The sequence below is a fragment of the Epinephelus moara genome, chromosome 21, assembly GCF_006386435.1.
Source record: "Epinephelus moara isolate mb chromosome 21, YSFRI_EMoa_1.0, whole genome shotgun sequence".
Taxonomy (NCBI): Eukaryota; Metazoa; Chordata; class Actinopteri; order Perciformes; family Serranidae; genus Epinephelus; species Epinephelus moara.
The window spans coordinates 14646187-14669874 of NC_065526.1; the positions used below are offsets into that span (position 1 = coordinate 14646187).

General features: G+C 41.7%; 1 protein-coding gene across 3 annotated transcripts; it reads left to right on the plus strand.

Moving 5' to 3' along the window:
* The first annotated feature begins 349 nt into the window (after window positions 1–349).
* On the plus strand, window positions 350–19223 carry LOC126382674 (dipeptidyl peptidase 9-like). 3 transcript variants are annotated; one of them, XM_050032682.1, is made up of 21 exons: window positions 350–504; window positions 3040–3130; window positions 3262–3500; window positions 3748–3860; window positions 4535–4708; window positions 6346–6517; window positions 6618–6728; window positions 7075–7203; window positions 7332–7393; window positions 7496–7596; window positions 9042–9219; window positions 9346–9505; window positions 9626–9705; window positions 10979–11131; window positions 11560–11695; window positions 14843–14988; window positions 15114–15260; window positions 15351–15503; window positions 15958–16100; window positions 17818–17929; window positions 18090–19223. In XM_050032682.1, exons 2-21 carry the CDS (start codon window positions 3075–3077, stop codon window positions 18180–18182), a joined length of 2658 nt encoding a protein of 885 aa, XP_049888639.1. In that variant the 5' UTR covers window positions 350–504; window positions 3040–3074; the 3' UTR covers window positions 18183–19223. The 3 variants fall into 3 exon arrangements, with proteins under 3 accessions (XP_049888639.1, XP_049888640.1, XP_049888641.1); XM_050032683.1 differs by having other exon boundaries at window positions 6349–6517; XM_050032684.1 differs by having other exon boundaries at window positions 393–504; window positions 3040–3092.
* The last annotated feature ends 4465 nt before the right edge of the window (window positions 19224–23688 follow it).

Genomic DNA, 23688 nt, shown 5'->3' on the forward strand with positions numbered 1-23688 from the left:
AGAGCATGTAAAAATGAGGACAGATGCACACCAGTGGGTTATAAGCATTGGTTTAATGGGAAAATACTGTTAACGTTATGATTTTTGGTGATTAATTGGTACCATTTCAACTGTTTGAATGGCGTAATGGTTAATTTGGGTGGAGCTTTACATATCTAACATTTGCCAGACAGGCTCAAGTTAATGTACAGTACAAGGGTATAAAAATGAAACTATAAAACTAGTGTAAAACAGGAATATCTGGACCGTCCTGCCACATACCGCGCAGCACTGACCGTCACTGACGACGCCTTAGAGCGGCAGTGCGACCCTGAAAACGCTCCGGTGTGTCACCTCCACCAGCGCTAAGGTTCCTCCTCATTCCGATCTGAACGCCAGCTACATTAACATTTTGTGTGTGGCCGCTCTGGGCCATGGATACAACCTTTAGCAGTTGCACAATCTGTTTATTGCCACCAAGCTGATAAAATCTCAAACCTGGTTAAAGAAACAGTGGCCAGATTGGTAAGTGTTCTTCTTAATTCCAGCTTGTTTGTTAGGGACGGTCGACTGAGCGTCTGTTTTTTTCAGAAAACCAGTAACCGCTAGTTAGCGGCTCGCTAGCTTCAAGCTAGGTAGCTAGCTAACGGCAGTTAGCATCAGAGCGAAAATGACAGAAGAGATCTGTCATGTCAAAATGTAGCTAAGTAAGATTTTTTAACATAGACACAGCTCGTTAACTGTCATTTTCTAACAGCTTAAGTGTTCGTCATTCACTGCCAAATGTAACTGACGTTAGTAACGATACCGTATGAAATGTTAACACAGATGAATTTGCCGGTGTTTTTCCCCGGTGTGACTGAGTAGTTGAAATCCGAGAACAAAGATCTATTGTAGGCTAGCTAACTGTTCACATTAACGGTACCGGTGTTTTATTATTACACCAGACTTCTTCCCTCTTAAAACCACATTGCTATAGACTATTGAGGAACCTGCCGAGTCAAACAGGACCTCTTCGTGTATAACATTATAAGCTGCAGTGTAATTCTTTCCATTTTAACACATTTTACACAATAACACCGAGGCCACGTTAAGTTAAAGTTTAATGTTCAGGGGAGTGTTTCAGCTGAATACTACTACTGTTAGCAGTATAGACACTCCTCTTCTTGTACAGCCACACCAATACACAGATCTAACACTACATTTTGGTTAATCCACATTCATAAATCACCCATCAGTCCATTATCACACAGATATTTCCAGTAGATACCAGGTGACATCAAACCTGTGACACTGGTTATTGTTGAATTGACTCAAGCTGAGGTTTTATGCTTGTTTGTGTATCTGTTGTGAGCTCAGTTGTTCATGAACACAGATTAAAGCTGCTTTACTACAGTATCAGTGCCAGCCTAATGCTGACTTAAGAAAGGCACTTCAGTTATTTAGTGTATATGCTTTTTCCCACTGCTGTTTGCGTCATACTAATCCCTGACCCAACACAGAAGGATAAAGGAAGGAATGTGTAGTATTTTCCCTGAGACATATCTGTCCAACACATGACAGATTTAAAGTTCCAGTGTGTGGGATTTATGGGGATATAATGGCAGAATGGAATATAATGTAATATGTATGTTTTCTTAGTGTATAATCACTCGAAAATTACAATTGCATTTTCGTCACCCTAGAATGAGCTGTTTATATCCACATAGGGAGCGGGTCTTTGTCTACAGAGATCACTGTGTTGCTTGCCATGTTTCTACAATAGTCCAGAACGGACAAATCAAACAATGACTCAAGGTAGGGCTGTTTGCTTTTTGGTGGCAGCCACCCTATTTAGCAGCCCCTCCGCAATGAGTGTGTCGGTTAAACATTTTTTTTTACGTGGAACTGCTTTATTTTCCATTTTTACCAGTTTAAATCTCCAGGTCCATTTTTTGAGAGGAAGAGACCTCTACGGATAATTTGGTTTACTGTTCAAACCTCCTGTACGATGAACACTGAAGGATTTCTAACCGGGAGAAGTTTTAGCTGGTTGCATTCTGCAATTCTAACCACTAGATGTCGCTAAATCCGCCAAAATCTTACACACTGCTCCTTTAACAGGAATTATGATACTTTGGCTAATTTTTAGGGATGCACGATAATAACGGCATGTCATCGGCCAATATCAGCTTTAAAATGGACAATCAGAATTGGCCAGTGTGCGTTTTCTTATTTTGCACAATGAGTGAATATTACATATATTGAAATGTATTGTATTTCATGTCTCCATCTGCTGGTGGGCCATCACAGTAAGAGTATGTATGCATAATATTAAGTTAATTCTACTACAGAAGAGACTTGATGATCACTAAAATTAGGTGGGGGAAAAAAGTGGATATATCACTATTGGTTAATGGTAAAATGAGATGTTACGTATCAGCATGTTGGATATTGGCAAAATATCCAATATCATGCATCCCTACTAATTTTCACTCTGATTGGTGGCATGTTTCAGAGTCAATATACTTTAAAATCTTTATGAATGATTTTGTTTTCTCTCCTCTCCTTTGAGCACATTGTGTTGTAGTGTAAAGACTGATGTCGTTGTAGAAACACTGTTGGACAATATGAGGAAAAAATGCGACACCACAGTTGAGTATTGCAGTAACGACATTACTTGCGATGCGTAAACAGATATTAAAGTACTCAGTCCTGCCTTTCTGTTGCTTTCAGTACACTGAAATTGAAACATTTTTTCATTGAACAGGTTGAACATTGAACTGAAGACAAAACTCACCAGTAATAAAGTATGACTGTGGCATTTTAAAGTGCAGTTTTCTAACTCATACTGTCTCTCAACTAAATCCCATTATCACGTAGTGCAGTATCGCAGTCTTTTGTGATGTGTCAATCATGCAAGTTGACATTGCAATGAAGATAGAAAAAACTATTTTGTGCAGCATGTATTTTTATCAGTCAAGGAGACTGGCACAGACAAAAAAAAAAAATCAAACCTAGCTGCTGTTTATTTTCTTTTTTGGAATGTTGAATGACCTTAGTACTGTACTTTGCTCATAGGTTACAGAATCGGAGTGAGGTGTGTTGACCGGTGAATGCATAGAGTCAAGAAGGTAAAACTTTGTGACAATAAAGAGGGTATCTGTAAAAGGTACAGTATAGTGCTCATGGTTCATAATGTTAATTGCTCATTTAACTGCTTTGATGCATGTGAAGATGGATGAATAAAGAATTTAACCATTTCTGCACCACTTACCATTTCTTTCTTATGCCGACGTCCAGCTGTGTGACGGTGAGCATGACGGCTGTGGACGGCCTTTCGGACAGCACGGAGGTGGTGGAGATGGAGGATGTCCCGTCTCAGTTCTTTGTGGAGAAACACTCTTGGGAGGGCCTCCGCGACATCATCCACTGTAGCAGGAAGTACTCGGGCATGATTGCCAACAAGGCTCCCCATGACTTCCAGTTTGTGCAGAAGAAGGATGAGAACGGACCCCACTCCCACCGGTTGTACTACCTCGGTGAGCTGAGTGATGCTTGATGATGGGGCGCAGATCTCCTGCATCAGCTTATGATATGTATATTCTGTATGCTACTCCTCTGTGCTTCTTTCACAAGAACTCAGTCATGTTTTCTTGCTCTAGGCAGCAGAATATTATTGCCTCATGATATTAACAGTCACTGTGTCAAATTTCTCCTCCTCCAGTGAGCACAGCTTTTTTATTTGTTGTTGAAATTGCCTTTGTTTCTTTCCTATGTGCTTATCAGGAATGCCTTATGGTAGCAGAGAGAACTCGTTACTCTACTCAGAAATCCCCAAGAAGATCCGGAAAGAGGCCCTCTTAGTGTTGTCATGGAAACAGATGCTGGATCACTTCCAGGTAAATTCCCCCCTCTCATCACGTTTATGCAGTGCTAGTACCAAACAGCACAGTGTGATGTTTCTCACAACAACGGCTGCAACTAACAATTATTTTTATTTACGATTAATTTGTCAATTATTTTCTCAATTAATCGATTAGTTGTTTGATCTATAAAATGTCAGAACGTGGCGAAAAATGTTGACCAATGTTTCCCAAAGCTCAACATGACGTCCTCAAATGTCTTGTTTCATCCACAACCTGAAGATACTCAGTTTACTGTCATAGAGGAGTAGAGACCAGATAATATTCATATTTAAGAAGCTGGAATGAGAGATTTGACCCGAGTTTCATGTAATAATTTGACTGTAGCTTTACTTTAAAGCAAGTGTAACTTTGAGATAAGGAGTTCCTGGAGGTGTGGCACCATGGCTTTTTTTAAGGACCTGAGATATGTTCTGAATCTCGAAAGATTAAGCAGCCATAGTAAAAACTGTGAGAGGAATGCTTGCACTGTACTTCCATTGTCCGGTTATTTGATCTGGGGGGGAAGGGTCAGTTTAATGTAGTTCTGTCAGATATATTTCACAGTATATATCCACACACTTAAATGTACATACCTAGCAAACTTGTACTTAAGAAAAAAACATGTTTATTGTAATGTTATGCGTCTGATTTCCTGTTGGTTCTCTCAGGCTACACCGCACCAGGGCGCCTACTCTCGAGAGGAGGAGTTGCTGAGAGAGCGTAAACGTCTCGGAGCATTTGGTATCACCTCTTATGACTATCATGCCCAGACAGGCCTGTTCCTCTTTCAGGCCAGCAATAGCCTCTTCTACTGTCAGGACGGTGGCAGCAATGGCTTCATCGTGAGTACACTGCTGTTTTCTTTTTCAGTTTGGAATTCTTACACGCTCGGGACAGGTGTATTTCAGAGCATGGTAAAAGTCTGCAAGCACAAAATCGAACAGTGCAGCTGTGTGGTGTGTGTTCTGGGACTGGTACTTTGAAAATACCAATTTGTGTCCTATCTTAAGCACCCAACAGCAATTGTAATTTTCAATAATTTTGGCATCATGCTCACTGTGCAGTGTAACAGGTGTTATGGGAAGAAATGTGACCAATAGACCATATGACTTTTTTCTGTTGGTCAAGATCTTACTAGTTGATCTTTGTGCATTGACCTTGGATATAAATTAAAGCTCTGCTATAAACCCTGACTCTAAGAAAGACATGACGAAGCATCTCTCTCGTCTCTCTAAATATGTTTCGGCAATCTATAGTCCGTGTAGCGTTATGTTATTTTTCTGTTTGTTACTGTTAGTGTTGTGAGCGGTCCGCTGTTACGCAGTTGGTTTGAATCAGGAATTCTGATCGAGATTGTTTTGAGTCCATCTTCAAATATGTGTGTACCTTCACGTTTGTGCCTTTGATTAAGTACTTCATATTAGCCCTAGTCCTGTGAAGGTGTTTCTCTGATTTCGTCCACCCTTTTGTAAATTCTCTCTCCAGCAGGGAGGGTGAATTCTGATGTGCCACCTCTAAATATTACACTCTGTTTGATTCAGAGTTTAATGTGGACGCAGACAACTTTTCAGTTTCCCCTCTCCTAGCTTTTTCAAGTGGTACTGTTGACCCTGCTTCGCTATTTCTACTTCTGGGGAGAGGAACTGCAAAGAACTTACAGTGACACTTTTTTCGGTAACTGGGGATAGCCACCAATGGCTAGCAAGGAAGCCAAAAGCACCACCCTCTTCCTTTTTTGGCTGCGCAATGGCTGATGCACTTCCTTTGTATTGTAAATCAAGCCTTCATTTTCCGGCAGTCGACAGAATTGCACAGTAAAAGTGAGGCTTATAGGGAACCAATGACATAATGGCAATAAAAGTGATCATCCGTGTGTGCTGTTGATTTTCCATTGTGTAGCATTTAGGGGCATCTATTGGCATAAATGGTATGTAATATTCATAACTGTGTCTTTATTAGTTTATAATCACCTAAAAATAATGAGCTTTTTAAATCCACACACGGAGTGGGTCCTCTTCCACAGAGTTTACCATGTTGTTCTACAGTAACTCAGAGAGCTCAAGTCAAGCACAGGCTCAGTAGGGCTGTTCATGTTTCTGTGTCAGCCACTGTAATTCTCTTACACACAAGGCAACATGGGAGAAGTTTCAGTTCTGCAACTTATGCTAGGAAATGCTAGGAGAGCGGAAGCTGAAAAGTTGTCTGTTTCCACATTTAACTCTGAATCGAATACAGCGTAATATTTAGAGGTGGCGCATCAGAATTAACCTCCCTATCAGAGAGTTAAATTCACAAAGGGTGGCTGAAAACAGAGAAACACCACTACAGGAATTGACCTAATTAAAAGTAGTTTCCCACTTAATTCTACACTCTAGACCTTAAAGACAATACTTGCGTCAAACAGGTCTCTCCTGTGTACTTGCATCACAGAGTCGCTCTTCTCTTTGCCATTGACTAAAATTGTGTGTGTTGGTTTTAGCAGTCTGCTCCTGTAAAGCCTGTGGAGATCAAGACCCAGTGCTCAGGGACCCGCATGGACCCCAAGATCTGCCCAGGGGACCCCGACTTCATAGCCTTCATCAACAATAACGACTTGTGGATAGCTCACATTAAGACTGGCGAGGAGAGGAGACTCACTTACTGCCACAAAGGTCTGAAGACAATAAAGTGCTGTTTAAATTTTCATGTGGGTTCTCATCATCCTCTCATATCGCGACATGGATGAGATTTCCTAATTAATTTTTTTTCCAGGTGTGGATAATGTCAAGGAGGACCCCAAGTCTGCAGGTGTAGCAACGTTTGTCATCCAAGAGGAGTTTGACCGTTTCACTGGCTACTGGTGGAGTCCCTCAGCAGTGGAAGGTATTTGTGTGATGCCTTCTAGCTGAAAAATGTTTTTTTTTAATTATGAAAAAATTGTTAAAATCCTAGAATTTTGGGGTGTCGGTGGCTTAGTGGTAGAGCAGGCGCCCCATGTACAAGGCTGTTGCTGCAGCGGCCCGGGTTCGAATCCAGCCTGTGGCCCTTTGCTGCATGTCTCTCCCCCCTTCAAGCTTACCTGTCCTGTCCATTAAAGGCAAAATGGCAAAAAAAAAAAAAAATCCTAGAATTTTACCCTCATCTGTAGGATTAGTTAATTTTGAGTTTGCAGATGCTATTTTCTTTACACACTTGCCTCAAATGAATGCTTTTCTTTCTCCTATGTCAGATGCTAATGGAGGTAAAACAGTGTACCTGCTGTATGAAGAGGTGGATGAGACGGAGGTAGAAATTATTCATGTTCCATCTCCAGCACTGGAAGAGCGGAAAGCAGACGCATACAGATATCCCCGAACAGGTCGGTGCTTTCTTTACACCGCACATACACACACACACACACACACACACACACACAGGCTTGGATCAGTGAACCGGTTTATTGTCTTTTTCTGTCATGTCACATTTTCCTTATTTCGTCATCTCTAGGTAGCAAAAATCCCCAGGCTACGCTCAAGCTGGCAGAGATCAAGACAGACCCTCAAGGAAGAGTGAGTGTTTAAGTGTTTTACTACCTTTCTTTGTCTTTTTTTCCTCTCCTCCAAAATAATAATTAGGCATTCCTAATGTGTGTTTATGGTTGTACTTAACAGATCGTGAGCACGCAAGATAAAGAACTGGTCGTCCCCTTCACCTCCTTGTTTCCCGGGACAGAATACATCGCCAGAGTAGGATGGACGAGTGACGGCAAATAGTGAGTGTTGCTGTCAAAACTGTGACTCTGTTGACTCGGTCACTGCATTTACACGCACACTAATAATCCACTATCATTCTGAATATGACAGTATTCCAACATAACATCTTGTTAACAGGACATTTTCTGAATTAGGCCTTATTCCAAATGTAACATTTTCCAGTTAGGACATTTGGACATGTATATGGCACATTGAGGGTATTACTGCAGTTTGTCACACACGACCTCCTGCCTGTTGATGGTCTGCTCTGTGCGTTATCATGGATGCGTTGTACACAAACCCACAAGCTGATGCATGCCCAAAATAAAAGCCCACATTTCTGGTTGGACGGAGAAACACACCTGCTTTTAAACAGTAGCTGATTTCCCATATGAAGAAGAAGAATCATGGAGCACACAACAGGAGATTGTCTGTGTCAGAAGCGTTCTCACCTACTGGAAATCCTCTGTTTGGTTTAGGCGAGGGGTGGCGCCTGGACCATGACGTCAATTACACCACGGTCACATAGCCGGTTTGTAATTTAGTCATAAACAACAGTTTCTTGCCGTTCCTTGAATTTGTCTGTCAAATTCAGCTTCGGCCCTCACCGACAGAAGTTCCTGAATCTCGCCATGTCTCCAGTCAGAGATTTCTGTTGCCGTCTTTGTGTAAAGATACTTTATTCTTCACCCTTGGTTGTTTGTTTTCTTCAGTTTCACACAAGCTGCATGATAGGAAAGTCATCAATGCGCCCTTCGCTCGCTGTCACTTCTCCAGACAGTGACCTGCTCTATTCACACATGAGCTCAATCAGACATTACACGGACTTTGTACTAGGGAGCTGGCAGGATAAAGTTTGTTTAATGTCGGATTCAACTGATTTGGACATTTGTGGATTCACATACAGCTCCTCTGGGTACTATGAAGATAATTTCAGGTTTGCAGTGCATGTGTGAAAGGGTGCACTTATTACAATGCCAACCTTTTCAAGAAGGTGGTTGAAGGAATGAAAGAGGGAGGCTGTGTTCGCAGAGATGAACATGTCTGCTACACGTGGAAAAGTTAGAAAAAGAAATCCTATTTTGACATAAAGAAGCAAAGTGGCACAAGCGGCTCCAGCTGTATAGTCATTTTCATTAGCCGTGTAAATAGCTCAGTAGGAATATTGTCTTTTTTCAGAATAAAGGACAAAAAAATAATATTTTGTGCATGTAAACTTAGTCTATGATGTTAAAATAAATCACCACCAAAAGGTATACAGCTTGATAATGGGACTAAAATTGTGACAAGAATTGGGATACATGTGGACACAGATAATATTCTCTTCACTATTTAAACAATTGTAATGTAAATTGCCAAAACATTTATGTTACTTTGCATATAAGCAGAGCAGTTGTTTCCATATTCAACTGTTTTTTCTGTTTAAAGCAATCTGTTGAGTTTTGTCTGCTCTGTCCCCCCCTAGTGGCTGGGCAGTGCTCCTGGACCGCAGTCAGAGGAAATTACAGCTGGTCCTGCTGCCTCCGGCTCTCTTCATCCCTGTCACAGATGACCCAGCTCAGAGGCAGGAGAGTCTGGAGGCTGTGCCCAGTAACACACAGCCATATGTAATCTATGAAGAAACCACCGACGTCTGGATTAATGTATGTCTCTCTACATGGTCCACTATTTGTCCACCTCAAAACTAATGTTTGCCTTGTCCATAACACATTGTTATGGTTGGGGATGCTGTAAAGATTCAGTGACTGACTGATCTTCTCTTTCCGCAGGTTCATGATATATTCTATCCCTTTATTCAAACGACAGAAGATGAGTTTACATTCATTTGGGTAAATGAGTCTAAAACAGGTTACAGCCATCTGTATAAAATCACATCTCTGTTACAACCGGGCTGCTACCACTGGACGGAGGACTACCAACACATAGAGGGTGAGAGACGAGGAGATGCTCCTGCCTTTATTTAAAAGCATCCTATCAAATAATCTCGGTGTACGTCAGAGAGTTCAGTATGTCAAGGAGCATGTGGATTGTGTTATCTGTTTTCTGCAGGAGACTTCAAATGTGCAGTCAAGGAGGAGGTTACATTGACCAGTGGAGAATGGGAAGTGCTGGCAAGACATGGCTCCAAGGTTAGACAAAGTCTGTCAGTGCTGGATATGTAGATTCTCACCTAGAGTGCATTCAGAAATTATTCAGACAGTTACGCATATTTTATTCTGTTGACTTTACTCCAGCGACAAGAATTCTGAGAATACAGTCCTGACTCTCAGCTGTAATTTGAGGGCATTAACATCTACATCAGATGTTCGGATGCTCAGAATCATTGTGCGGCCGCATTCTCCAAAAATTAGGGGACTATGTATAAAAAAAGTCCTATAATTGTTACATCACTCATCCAGTTTGGATTAGGCTTTTCGTTATCCAGTAATCCAGTAATTCCCTTTTTTTTTTAAAACAAGAACACATGTTGAAGATATATTTAAATCTCTCCGATCATAATGTCTTGTAAGAATAATGCTGTTAACTTGGCGCCTTTTGATTTTATGTCGACAGCTGTACACGTCTCTGCTGCAAAAAAGCATAAGAAGTAAAATGATATGAGCCAGCAATGTTTTTTACATCTGTTTTCAAAGAGTTTTTATTCTATATAAGCCTTGCAGTTCCTTCTCATAGCAAACCGATACTCTCCCAAACTGTGCGGTGCAGAGTATGGAAAACTCGTGCCTACAGCATTGTTCTTCACCCATCTGCATCTGCGGCATTAGAAAATGTCTGATTTGCACAGGCAGGCGAAAACCTGCTGCACAGGACACCCTCATAGGACTGTGTGTGATGGTGTGACATCCCTTTGGCTATGCAGACACTTGAGACCCTTGGGGATGCATCAAGCATAAATCAAGCATTACTTGGCCACCAAAGCTGACTCTGATTTTGATTTTATTAATTGTTTTTAATCTCAACAAACACAGATTATATTGACATCATGTTGGTCCTGCATTAATCTCAAACTCTGTTAAAACCAAAAGACAATTTGGAGCAGCCTGGTAGCTTACCTGGTAGAGAGTATACCATTAAGGCCGAGTCCTTAGCACAGCAGCCTGGGTTCTGGTCGGGCTTAGGGCCCTTTGCTACAGCTCTTCCCCTCTCTCTGCCCTCTTTCACATCTTTCTCACTATCACAATAGCATAAAAAATAACTAAAAATATATCTTAATAACTGAAGGACACAAATTAAACCTCTTGCAACCTTTAAAATTTTATTTAAATCCAGTGTGCTGAACTGCAGAGTTTGTAAATGTTCAATGTCAAAATATAAGTAATATATAATAGTACCTCTTTGTATCGTCCCTTGGCCTCACTATTATTGCCTTTTCATTTTTCTTTCACTTCTCTTCTTTGCTAGATCTGGGTGAACGAGGTGTCAAAGTTGGTGTACTTCCAGGGCACCAGAGACACTCCTCTGGAGCACCACCTCTACGTAGTCAGCTATGACTCACCTGGAGATGTGGTCAGACTAACCAAGCCTGGCTTCTCTCATAGCTGCTCTGTTAGTCAGGTAAAACCATTCATTTGATTACTCACTCGTCCAAAGACTGACAAGCTACTGGAGTAACACAGACGGTGCAGATTGTAGTGTGAGTGCAGCAAATGGAAGATTTGGAATAGTTTCTGGCAGATCAGAGAGGCCGCTTTACCTGCTTAAGAACAATGGAAGTTAAAGCCTCTTTGAAACCCTAGGAAAGCTGTCACAGGGATTGTTTTGATAGTCTGCAGTATATGGGATAAATGTTCTTTGGCTGTCAGGCGTATTTTACACCGGCAGTAGCTCATGTTAGGCTTCTCAACACAGATCCTTGTAGCATATGGTGTAGCATTGCAATTGTATCCCCTCCTCCCTCAGCCTCTCCGTTCCTTTCTTGTCTGCTACAGAGTTTCCCTGTCTACCTAATGTTTTACATCTCTGTCCTCTCTTTCACTCTGCAGAACTTTGACTTTTTTGTCAGCCACTACAGTAACGTGAGTACGCCTCCGTGTGTTCACGTCTACAAACTGACCAACTCAGAAGGTGACCCGCTACACATGGTACCTGAGTTCTGGGCCAGCATGATGGAGTCGCCAGGTAAACAGAATGTGTACAGTAGCTTCCTGATTGCAAAATATGCAAAGTTTGTATTGACGTAATTGGGTTTTCTTAGAGAGCAGACCGGCCAAGTTTGAAGGTTGCCCAACTGTCTGTGGTTTTATTTTTGGAACAATCAATAGAGCTGAGTCTGTGGGGGAAAGTTGAGGTCTGGCTTTGATTAAATCAAGGACAACCAGTTCGATCCACAGCAGCGTCCTCCAGACAGTCCCAACCACAATCAGATAATGTGGTGCTCAAACATTTTCGACATCATGAGCGATTTGTGTCAGGGGTGATTAACGTTTATGATTCATTAAAAGTACCAGAAGTGAGAAGGTTAGGGTTAGTTACTGCATTGTTTATGAGTGTTTCTGCCTTGGTGGAAGTGTATGGGTCACAGAGCAACTTCCATCTTAGTCTGACTCACCAGATGTAGATGGTGACTATAAGCCTTTTCCCTCCCTTCTGCTCACTGCATGACACTGTTTTGAAAATCTCTTTTGCTACGGGAAGTGACAACAGCAACCTCAACCTGTCTCCTAAGACTCATGTTAGATGTTGATCCGTTTTCTGATACGGCCAATACAGATCCATTCCACTTCACACGAGCCTCTCTGATATTGTAATAATAATAATGTTCCGCTTTTAAATTATGTATTATTACAGCTATTAAACTAGGGATGCACCGAATATTCGGTAACCGAATATATTCGGCTGAATATTGCAAAAAACCACACATTCAGTATTCAGTGGAATAAGTGAAAAGCAAGGCCGAATAATAGCGGCGTGTTTTGATGACGCAATCAAACAGCGTGCGGTGACGGATGGAGCAAAATGTCAGCAGTGTGGTGATATTTCAATGTGTTGGAGAGTGATAGAAGAAAAGTGGTTTGCAAAGAATGTAATACTGAACTAGAGTAGTGTTGCAGGGTATACTGGTACCAACGGTAGACCGCGGTACTAAAACACCACCGTACATATGATACCATAATGTTGGAGTAGCCTACCGTAGTACTACGGTACCTCAGGTACCACTACTGTGGGATAAGTTCAATGTCCAATCACAAGAGGGTGAGTGTCCATGCGCCGTCCAATAACGGTGCGCGCTAGCCACCTGGCACTCAACATGCCGCTGCAGTGGTTTGTATCCAGTGACATTTCAGGTATTACCTGAGCTACTGAGTATCTTTGAACAGTGAAAGTTATTAATAATTTATTTTTACTTGTAGGTTAGATTTGTTTATATATGCTACAGTGATCTGTTTTCCACTGAGCTCTACGGTGCGAGCATTTTACTCGCATTTGCCACTAAAAATAGTTTTGTGCGAGCAAAAGAAATCATTCAGGAGCACACTGTGCGAGTACAGATTTCAACCAGCAGCAGAAACGAAAGGCAAATCCTGCCAGTTGTGGGTTGAACGGGGGTCACAGACACAGACAGGAATGTATTCCTGTCAAATACGGCAGCCATGTGCTCCGCGGCGCAAGATAACGGCTTACTGGTGACGGAGAAGCCCGGCTCCAGGTCCAATAATTTCCTCTTCTTGGTGTCATGACTGCCAAAAAGTACCTGGACAGCCGAGCCGTGGCGGCACACAGGTATGTGACGTGTCAGAGGAGAAACGAGCCGTTCACATTTCTCTCTTTGTGGCAGGTAACGGTCCACAAACCTCACCGCACTTTAGGGACTGTTCTTTACTTGTCAGGAGATGAGGGTGGCTGGTTGATTTTTATTTCATTTATTTATTTTATTTCAATCCCCGCTATGTTCATCACTTAATGATGCTGTTTTTGAAGTATGAATAAGTCAGTAAGTAATTTATTCCATTGAAATATCATTGATGTATTTTAGAAAAGTGATTTATCTTTTTATAAATGACAAAAGGCACATCTGCCTCATTTTTGCTGTGGTATCCTGATACTACTCAGAACCATGATATTTTCACTGGTATCGTACCGTGGGTCCCAATTTTGCTACCGTGACAACACTAATCTGGAGGGGGTTCATCTGCAAAAACTAATGAAAAACTAAACAATGGCATTTGGTATTCGGTCCTTGGTATTCGGCCAAGCGTTTAATTTTATTTGGCTTCGGCCACACATTTTCATTTCGGAGCATTCCTATATTAAACCATCAGTGTTTTTTTTTTGTTTTTTGTTTTTTACGATTATTTTTGGGCGTTTTGCCTTTAATGGACAGGATAGTGTGTGAAATGGGAGAGAGAGAGAGTGGGGGGACGACATGCAGCGAAGGGTTGCAAGCCGGAGTCGAACTCGTGACCGCTGCAGCGAGGCATCACCTCTATACATGGGGCGCCGGCACTATCCACTACACTACCAACGCCCCACCATCAGTGGTTTTAACGGGTCCACTGAGCTTATAGTCAGGCTTCACACAAAGAGCACCGATTATCAAATTATGTTCATCTTTTTTATCAGTAAAAGTTGAATCACAGTCGACATACATCTGGTTTTAATGGCATGTCCTTTTGCAGAGACATTTAATGACAGTGCTCACCTCTCCATATGCAAATGTTGACCAAAACAAGTTCACATCTAACACTAATTTGCAAGGCAGCGTTGCTGCGTCCTGGGCTTAGTATGTCAACAAGCCAGAGCATTATTTCCCCCTATAGCAGAATGATAATGTGTGCTGCCAGACCTTTCTCTAGGGCTGACACATACAGTTCTGTAGAGGTAAGTTTGGCTAAACGAAATTACTGCCACCCTAACACAGGGCCCCCACCCCCAGAGTCACTGTGCATGATGGTGCTATCAAATTTATAGTAAACACCCTATTGTGGAAGCAGAAGAATGGTGCTATAGAAGAGTGTGGCTAAACTACAGGAAAGCAGAAGAGTTTCAGAATTAAAATGTCTGCTGTAAAGGAAAAATTCACCTGTGCCCCAGTGCTGAAAGATGACATATTACAGTGTTGGTTATAGAGTATCATGAACTTTCCATAAGAAAATGTGATGCAATCTATTGCTAGATCAGTCAAGCATTGTTTTCATTCACTAAATACAATCCATTGAGCTCAAATACAATTTGTGTGTGTGCATTAGTGTTTGGAGTTGACCCACAACCTCTGATAGTTTTAGAACATGTAAAGCTAATGACTGTATGTGTTAATATGTCTTCCAGGTTGCCCGGGAGATTACAATCCACCTGAGATTTTTGACTTTCCAGGGAAGTCGGGCTTCCAGCTTTATGGCATGGTGTACAAGCCCCACAACCTGCAGCCTGGCAGGAAACACCCGACTGTGCTCTTCGTGTATGGAGGCCCACAGGTCAGTGGATGTATACAGTTTTGTCTGGGTCTGTCATATGTTTGTGTTCACAAAATGTTCCTTTGAAATTGTTTTGTGTAAATTAAAAAACAAATGAGGATAATATTTTGTGTATGTGTACTCAGGTGCAGCTGGTGAACAACTCCTTCAAGGGGATGAAGTACCTCCGTCTGAACACGCTGGCCTCTCTGGGCTACGCTGTGGTCGTCATTGATGGGAGGGGTTCCTGTCAGAGGGGCCTTGAATTTGAAGGAGCACTGAAAAACAAAATGGTAAAATAAGAGTCAGATAATAAAATGAATTCAGGTGTAGAATTGAATTGTCAGGTTAAATAACACTCTTATTTGTCCTCGTCTCTTCAGGGTCAGGTGGAGATTGAGGATCAGGTGGAGGGGCTGCAGTATGTGGCGGAGAAGTTTAACTTTGTGGACCTGAGCCGTGTTGCCATTCATGGCTGGTCCTATGGCGGTTTCCTCTCTCTCATGGGCCTCATCCAGCGACCCAATGTCTTCAAGGTTAGGAGGCTTTTTAGTCCTTCGACCCTTTTTTAAATCTTTAAACCACACACTCTATCAGTGAGCATTCTCTGCCGTAGAGAAGGAATTAAGAAATAAGTTAGTGCTTATTTTCTGAAGTCTGATGTCTCAAAGCTGAACTTGTGATGTAGTTGCAGCTTATATCCACATGGTGTCAGTGTTGTACAATGTGTTGGCTAGTAACCTTTTCAGTGAGGACATCTGCAGACACATCCCTGCGCTTAGGGGTTGAAAGTTTATTTTTGTACCAGTGCTTTTTTTGCCAAACGTAACTGAGCTGCAACATCAGAATATTCCATATTATAAAACAGTCACTACCTCCCTCCTGTACCATATGTTTGGGTTGCTCTCTGTGCAAAATGACACTTTTCAACAGTAAAGATACCGTTTTATTTATTTTACATTCTTTCCTATCTGATTGTGTCTCTGCCAGCTGGCTATAGCAGGTGCTCCTGTGACTGTGTGGATGGCCTATGACACAGGCTACACAGAGCGCTACATGGATGTGCCTGAGAACAACCAGCAGGGCTACGAGGAAGGCTCTGTGGCACTGCATGTGGACAAGCTGCCCAGCGAGTCAGTATACACCCTTATGCAGACACTTTTTTTATTTTAGTGCTTGAAACTTCTAAATATGTCATTATTATTGCAATCAATTTAACCATACTGCATGTCCTGTGTAATTGCATAGATATTTGTACATGTTTCATTATGACTGCAGGGCACTTCCTGTTTCCTGTTGAGTCAGGCTTTATATACTTATAGACTTTGTCACGTAATTAACAGTTTGGTTCATTCTGTTTTCCACCTGGGGATTCCGTTCTTTCATCATATATTTTTCTTGGGAATCATTCTCATCTTTGACCTAAAATGAACTTTGAATCTTTTGCACTTAAAGTTTGCTTCAGGAAAATGTGTGGCTGCTATTTTTTTTAAAATGTACTTTCAGGTGTGTACATGTTGGTGATGTGCTCCTTCCATTGCTAAATCAGATCTCTTCACTCTTTTTATAACAACAGTTATTAAAATCTGGAAAGGTGAAATTAGATTCGAAGTGACAGGTTAAGTGACAGTAAGCCAGTTTTCAGGGACTAAAAAGCCCTGAGGGCCCAACTGCATGTTGGAGCACTGCTCTCAAACTGAAGAGTCTCTGACGCCCTGCAGCTGCAGCATTTCAGCTTTCTGTAAATTCTATGTTTGCATGAGGGATTTTCCCGTTTAAAATCATCAAGGAATGTGGAGTCTTTCACTGTTTGGCAAAGTGTTAATGCACTGTATGTCTTACTATTGTATGGGAGCCCATCATATTGTAACTGTACGTGTGTTCAGACCAAACAGTTCTGGTGACCCCCTGAGGGAACCTGCTCACTGGGGAGCTCCCCCGACAACCATATACCTTCATGGGCTTTTTTTCTGTTAGCATTCACACCCCCAATAGAAACAATAAGCTGTTGTTTGTGTTGTTTACACAGCTGCCTGGTATTTAAAAATGGTGGTTGCCAGTGCCGCAGCAGCTCATGTGATCAACCAAACAACAAACACTTTAGGTCATTTAAGGATCCTCTTGTTCTGGGAGAGAAGTTACTCTGAAGAAGGTGCTAAAAAGTCCCTCAAACTGCGTTTTAAGAAGTACAATCATTCCTAGTTCTTGTGGTGCGGACACAAAAGCCCCTTTTACACTGCCTCTTGGAGGTAGGAATCTTGCACCTTTATTCCGCCTTGCCCTTCTGTGTTAAGGGTATGACAGCATGATGGGGGACAGAGTTGAGTCACCTTAAAACCAACAGCGGAGGTAGTAACAGGGCTGAAACGATGTCTGTGTAGACATCGTGTAGACAAACGTGACGTTTTCATGAGGTTGTGTGCGCCAGGAGATTTAAATCGCAGCTAGAAGCAGTTAGCAGCTAACTCAAAGAAGAACAGCAACCAAATATGTCTGCAGATTGCGGGGGAAAAGGTTGACCGGGAACTCCTTACCATCCGAGCAGAGGTTCAGGTCAGCCGCTATAAAGCAGGGACGGCCCATGATTGGTATTGCAATGTTATGCCATTGTTACCATTTGGAAAGCGCTAGCCAACATGTACGTTATACACTAGAGGGTAGTGCTGTTGTGTTACATGTCACGCCTCTTCTGCTTCTGGACCTCCGGCATGCTATCTAAAGGTCTGAGGTCTTTGTTAAGGCCCAATCATTAGATCTCGTGTAAAAAGGGTTAATAAAAGGGGGGTTCTTAAGACTATGGAAAAAGTCTCTCCAGTCTGAAAACACCTCATGTAATCCTTGTCATTCCAGGCCCAACCGTTTGCTGATTCTCCATGGATTTCTAGATGAGAATGTGCACTTTTTCCACACCAACTTCCTTGTGTCACAGATAATCCGTGCTGGGAAGCCCTACCAGCTTCAGGTTAGCATCACAAGCTTCACTCCACCCACAAACACATCTTAATGACATTGCCATATGAAATTTGTCCATGCTAGGATGTTTTACCAATGCAGTGGTTACAGGATACATACATGTAGTACACATCAGTCTGTAATGTGGTTTCCCTGTTTTAATTTCCCAGGTATACCCCAACGAGCGACACAGTATTCGCTGCCCTGAGTCTGGAGAGCACTACGAGATAATGCTGCTGCACTTTTTACAACAATACCTCTGAAACAAGACAACAAGGGAGGAGTGAAGTCCAGTTTCCCCTCTGTCCTCCTTCACCCCTCAAGCTCACCGCCCACCTTTACTCTGCCTAACCTCTCCAGCCCAACCCTCCCAGTCTCCAACCGCTCACCCCGTCATCGAGAGACTATCAGACACTGCAGCCACAAGCCACTCTCTCCTATGACCCAGTCACCAAACTCCTCCACTATACTTCCCTCTTTTGCTCTCTCTGTCTTTTGTTCTGTTACTGGCTTGCTTGCTCTGTCTCCTCCATGCCCCCCCACCCCCTTCTGTGTACAGTCTGGGGTATGGTTTACGAGCACAGAGATTCGGTGTCTCACCCTGAAAGCTGAACAAAGACAAGGACATATGGAGAAATATTTGCAGGCTGTGTCACATTGACTCATCGCTCACCCACGTCCTCATCTCTGCTACCATGATGGGTTTTTGCCAAATGTTATCGTGTTGTCCCCCCTCCCCCCGCTCCACCTGTTTTATTCGCTTGAGTCAGTGGTAGGAACGGGGTTACAGTTCACAGATACAAAAAGGAATCTACACACGCAGACGTGAGCTCACACACCATACATATGTAAAATACAGTTTGTCTACATACACTTACAAGCACACTCAGAGAACTGCAATATCCACACACTGTGAGTCTGTACCTTGCAGCTGGTGTAACGATGAAGAAAGGAAGACAACCGAGACTCTTCCTCTGTCCACTTGTTTTAAGTGTGTGTTGTTTAAAATAAAATATTTTATGGATTTTTATTCTTTTTTTTTTTTAATGAGTGCTGACAGAAGCCACTCATTGATACTTTTGCGTCGTTCTCTCCCCTCACATCACACTGCTCGAGATGTCTGCTTGCCTTCTTAACACATAATTTATATTTGCCAAAGTACCTCTTGACTCTTGATCATGCTGGTATTTCCTTTTTTTACTGCAATAAAGACAACAGGAGGGTGAGCACTGGAGTCTTACAACAGCTTTGTACCACCGGAATACAATTTGTACATGATAATGAATAAATGTATGAATCAATCACATGCTCTCTTTTACTGCAGTCTTCTTATTCACACGGTTATGCAGCATGTGTCGTTCTGTTTATGATTTGATAAAGCAACCAGGATATTTTAAAAGGAAATGCACTCACCTGAAAGTGTTTTTATACCTCTGTGCCGGCAACAGACTAGGCCAGAGGTGTTATGTTTTATGGGTTGTCTGTCCAATTCTTGTGAATGCGATATTTCAAGAATGCATTGAGGGAATTTCTTTAAATTTGGCACAAACGTCCACTTGTACTCAATGAGCTGATTTGATGTTGATGGTCAAAGGTCAATTTGACCTTGCATCCACCGCATTTCTATGAATGCGATATCTCAAGAAGGCCTTGAGGTAATTTCCTGAAATTTGGCACAAACATCCACTTGGACTCAAGCATGAACTAATAGGAATTTTGTGGTCAAAGGTCAAGGACACCGTGGCCATAACTGAAGAATTCATATGCTAATAATGACAAACTTTCACACAGATGTCAGAGATAAGATAATGGAGTGATGACTTTTTTTCCAACTCATTTTTTATTTCAACTTAAGCATTCTATACAATCAATACAATTTTTACATAGCTCACATAGTACATAGTAGTTTGTCTATCCAGGTTTAAGACAAGTACGGTTAAGTGTTCAAGATGTACCTGAGATTCAAACTTCGGAGGAAAAAGAAAGGAAATGAGACCCCAATAATAATGATAAATAAATAAATGTATATATGTGTACAGACAAACATACCTGTTTGACCACATGTGCACTCATGAGTAAAAAGTGGGAATAAAAACTAATAAAAGTGGAGCACGAATAGAAGGGGGATATGGGTTTTAGAGTTCCCTTACTGCATTAACAAATTCATAACAGGACTCCACCTTTTTACAAATTTTGGTCTTTGCAACCTCAATGCATAGATGATTTGTTACATCTCATACAGTTCCCATCATCCCTATTTGAAGCATTGTCAATCATCATGACTACATAGGAGTCTGAACAAACGTGGATGAAAACTGTAACTAGTTTTGTGGAGGCATCCAAGGTAATAATTCTTATCTGATATTAATATTCCATTCTAACCTTTAATTATACCCATCACCTCCTGTCCTCTAATTCACGTCAGCTGCGACTGATCAAAGCTCCACCACTGCCGCAACATGGGCTTTCAAACACTCCACACCTTTGCACGAGTGAAGCAACGGATGCTTGACGGCCCACAGTTGCCGTGGTAACCCTTTAATAATAGGGTACTCAGAGATGAGTGATGCCTAACCTTGATCTGATAACACCACAGAGATCATGTAATGGGAGTCTGCGGGCCTTATTTAAAATCACCACCTGAGTATAAAGCAGCACGAAAGCCTGCTGCTGCTCACCCTCAGTATTCAGTACCTTTAGTTTAAACATCTTTGAGTCCTAATTTGCTATGAAAAGGACATCCTGAGCTGTTTACTGATGTAACCATAGGATGTAATGTACATGGGGGTGTGAGCATATCTCATATCTTCTTTAAAAAGGGGGAATTGCGAACAGTAAGAGGGCTAAGTGATCAAATTTAGATAGATATGTTGTTTCTGTTCTTCATAAGGACTTGTTTCTATTTATTTATTAGAGACTTAACTGTATTATATTAGAATGACACGGTGGTGCGGGGGTTAGCACTGTCGCCTCACAGCAAGAGGGTTCCCGGTTCGATCCCGGGTGTGGGAGCCCTTCTGTGCGGAGTTTGCATGTTCTCCCCGTGTCAGCGTGGGTTTTCTCCGGGCACTCCAGCTTCCTCCCACAGTCCAAAGACATGCAGGTTAATTGATAACTCTAAATTGTCCGTAGGTGTGAATGTGAGCGTGAATGGTTGTCTGTCTCTATGTGTCAGCCCTGCGATAGTCTGGGGACCTGTCCAGGGTGTACCCTGCCTCTCGCCCGATGTCAGCTAGGATAGGCTCCAGCCCCCCCGCGACCCTCAAAAGGATGAAGCGGTTAGAAGATGAAGATGTATCATATTAAGATTTTTTTAAGTGTATGTTAATTTTAAGCCTTTCTAAATAAACATTTTAACATATCCTTTGTGTGAGACAGTAGGACTTGCATCTTCTCATTTTTGACCATTTTCCTTACTTCAAGAAACAGCAAAAACCCCAGATCCCAGCAGCAGAGCAGGATGTTCAGTGCTCAGAAGACATATCAGCTGAGGAGGAAATTATAGACACCAACCACCCATTTTGGATTATAACTAGGTTTAACATAAAGCTACTTCTGCCCTAGATGACAAAATCTGTATTCCAGAAACTCTAAAGCTCACCAAGCTCTCAAAAAAAAATGTAAAAACGTTACTTTGGTTTTACTGTTTATGTGAATAAAGGAGGACTATTTCTTGGCCAGAAGCAGTGCGATTAGGGGCGGATTGATACCAAAATACTGATACTATAAATACTACATTTGCAATGTGAAGATCATTCCTAGCGTCAATGGGACTGATACAGGAAAGGGATAAGTTTCTCTCTTCTACGTTGTACCTATGTGTATTTCAAGAGTAAAACTGTATGTGCAAACAATGTTCTGTTTTGGTGAATATATCTAGTGCATGCACTGTTTGCTTCTTCATTGCTTTTGTGTTGTCTGCATTCAAACAGCATATGCAGAACACTGTGGTGTGCACCCTGACTAGTTTAATCTGACACATAATTGCAGTGGCTTAATGATAGAGGAAAAAAGTACAAAAAGGAGACCTGCAACTGAAAAGAAGGAAGAAGGACAATGCCTCAGTATCCAGACCCCCAACACAGACACAGATGCATTGTCTGTTCAGAGAGGCTCGGGCAAGGGATATCCAGGTATATTGTAGTAAAATTACAATTTTAGTCAAATCAGATCTTAAGCTTTGGTTAATCATACATTTTCAAACTGTAATTGGTCATCATTAGCTATAACTTGTAACTTTAGCAGACTGATTATTTAACTCGTAAATGATGACTCACTGACCCTCCATGAAAGTCCATAAGCCACTTTTAATAATAAAAAGTATTGTATAGGTATTGATATCATTGGTTCTGGCCCTGTATTACCTGGTGTTAGATTGAAACCAAATACAAATTTTGTGGTATTGATCACCCCTTGTGCAGATTGCTATCTATATATTTATATCCAGGGTGGAATATCCTCTTGTGACCCTGCATCCTCATATGAGGACATTATGTTTTAGGTTTGCTACACCAATGCTGTTGTCCTCATTTGTGGACATTTTTATGTGCCATTTAGTGGTGGAACAGCATAATCTATCTATCTATCTATCTATCTATCTATCTATCTATCTATCTATCAAAGGCATGACCCGCCCTACTCTAACTTACTCTGCTTCTGATTGACTTACCCTGACATTCTACCCTTACAATAACCAATCATACTCCTCTTGCCTAACCTAATCACCAATCAGAGGGAGAGTGGGCGGGTCCTATCGTCGCGTTACGTCTAATGGCAGCTACTGTTAGCCACGAAAAATTACCATAACATTTCGTTTTTACACTTATTTGTTTTGGACGGATTAAACCGAGGTTAACAAGTGTTGGTAGGATTTATTTTTTCAAAAATTTGTGGACAAAGACAGGCTAGCTGTTGCCCTGTTTCGCAACGTATGCTAAGCTAAGGTAACCGGCTGCTAGCTAACGGCCATACTTGTCATACAAACTTGACATTGGTATCAATCTTCGGCGCTAACTTACAGCAAGAGCATATTTCCCAAAATGTCCAACTATTTATTTTAAGAAAACTTTTTAAATATGGAAATTATGAAATGCAAGAGTTTTGCTGAGTAAGTAAGCTGATTTGCCTTACATTATTCTCTACAGATAACAGATGCTGTCCCCATGTTTTCAAATCACCTGTTATGCTGCAGCCAGGCGTTGACTTTCACCGGCCACACTTGACACCCTGGAGGGAGAGGTCAGTTGAGAGCACACTCCATCAGATCAGCTGTTGCAGAGGTTGATCCTGAGCTGGTTGTCAGTGCTCGGAGGATCAGTGGGGATGAAGCTACAGTAAGCTCGACAGGGAAGCAGAAAGTGGTGCAGTGAAAAATTCAAGCTGACACCTTGAAGCTCCTGGAGTTTGCCTCCACGTTATAACACTAAGCTGCTAAAAAGATACTAGAGATCCGCCACGTGTGGTTCAATGAAGTGGGTTACTTCTGCTGTGTTTGGGCCTGCAGGTGGTTTCCAAAGATACTCAACTTTATTTCAGACACATAGGTCCATATTAGTATAAAAATATAATACAAGGACAACACAGAGATATCATTGCAGATCACGAGTCATTAAAACACATACAGACATTTGTTCCAGTGTTTCCAAAAACAAGAGCACCCTGTGTCACTTTTTGTGGGCTTAGTTAACGCCATTATTCATATATATGTGTATATATATATATATATACATATATATATATATATATATATATATATATATTTATATATAT

Bases quoted from the DNA above. Each gene is read 5' to 3' on its own strand.
- LOC126382674 (XM_050032682.1), top strand. From the start codon at position 3,075: ATGCATAGAGTCAAGAAGGTAAAACTTTGTGACAATAAAGAGGGTATC. The intron at 6,518-6,617 runs GTCTGAAGACAA...TTTTTTTTCCAG, and splicing joins ACTCACTTACTGCCACAAAG to GTGTGGATAATGTCAAGGAG. The intron at 11,696-14,842 runs GTAAACAGAATG...TATGTCTTCCAG, and splicing joins CAGCATGATGGAGTCGCCAG to GTTGCCCGGGAGATTACAAT.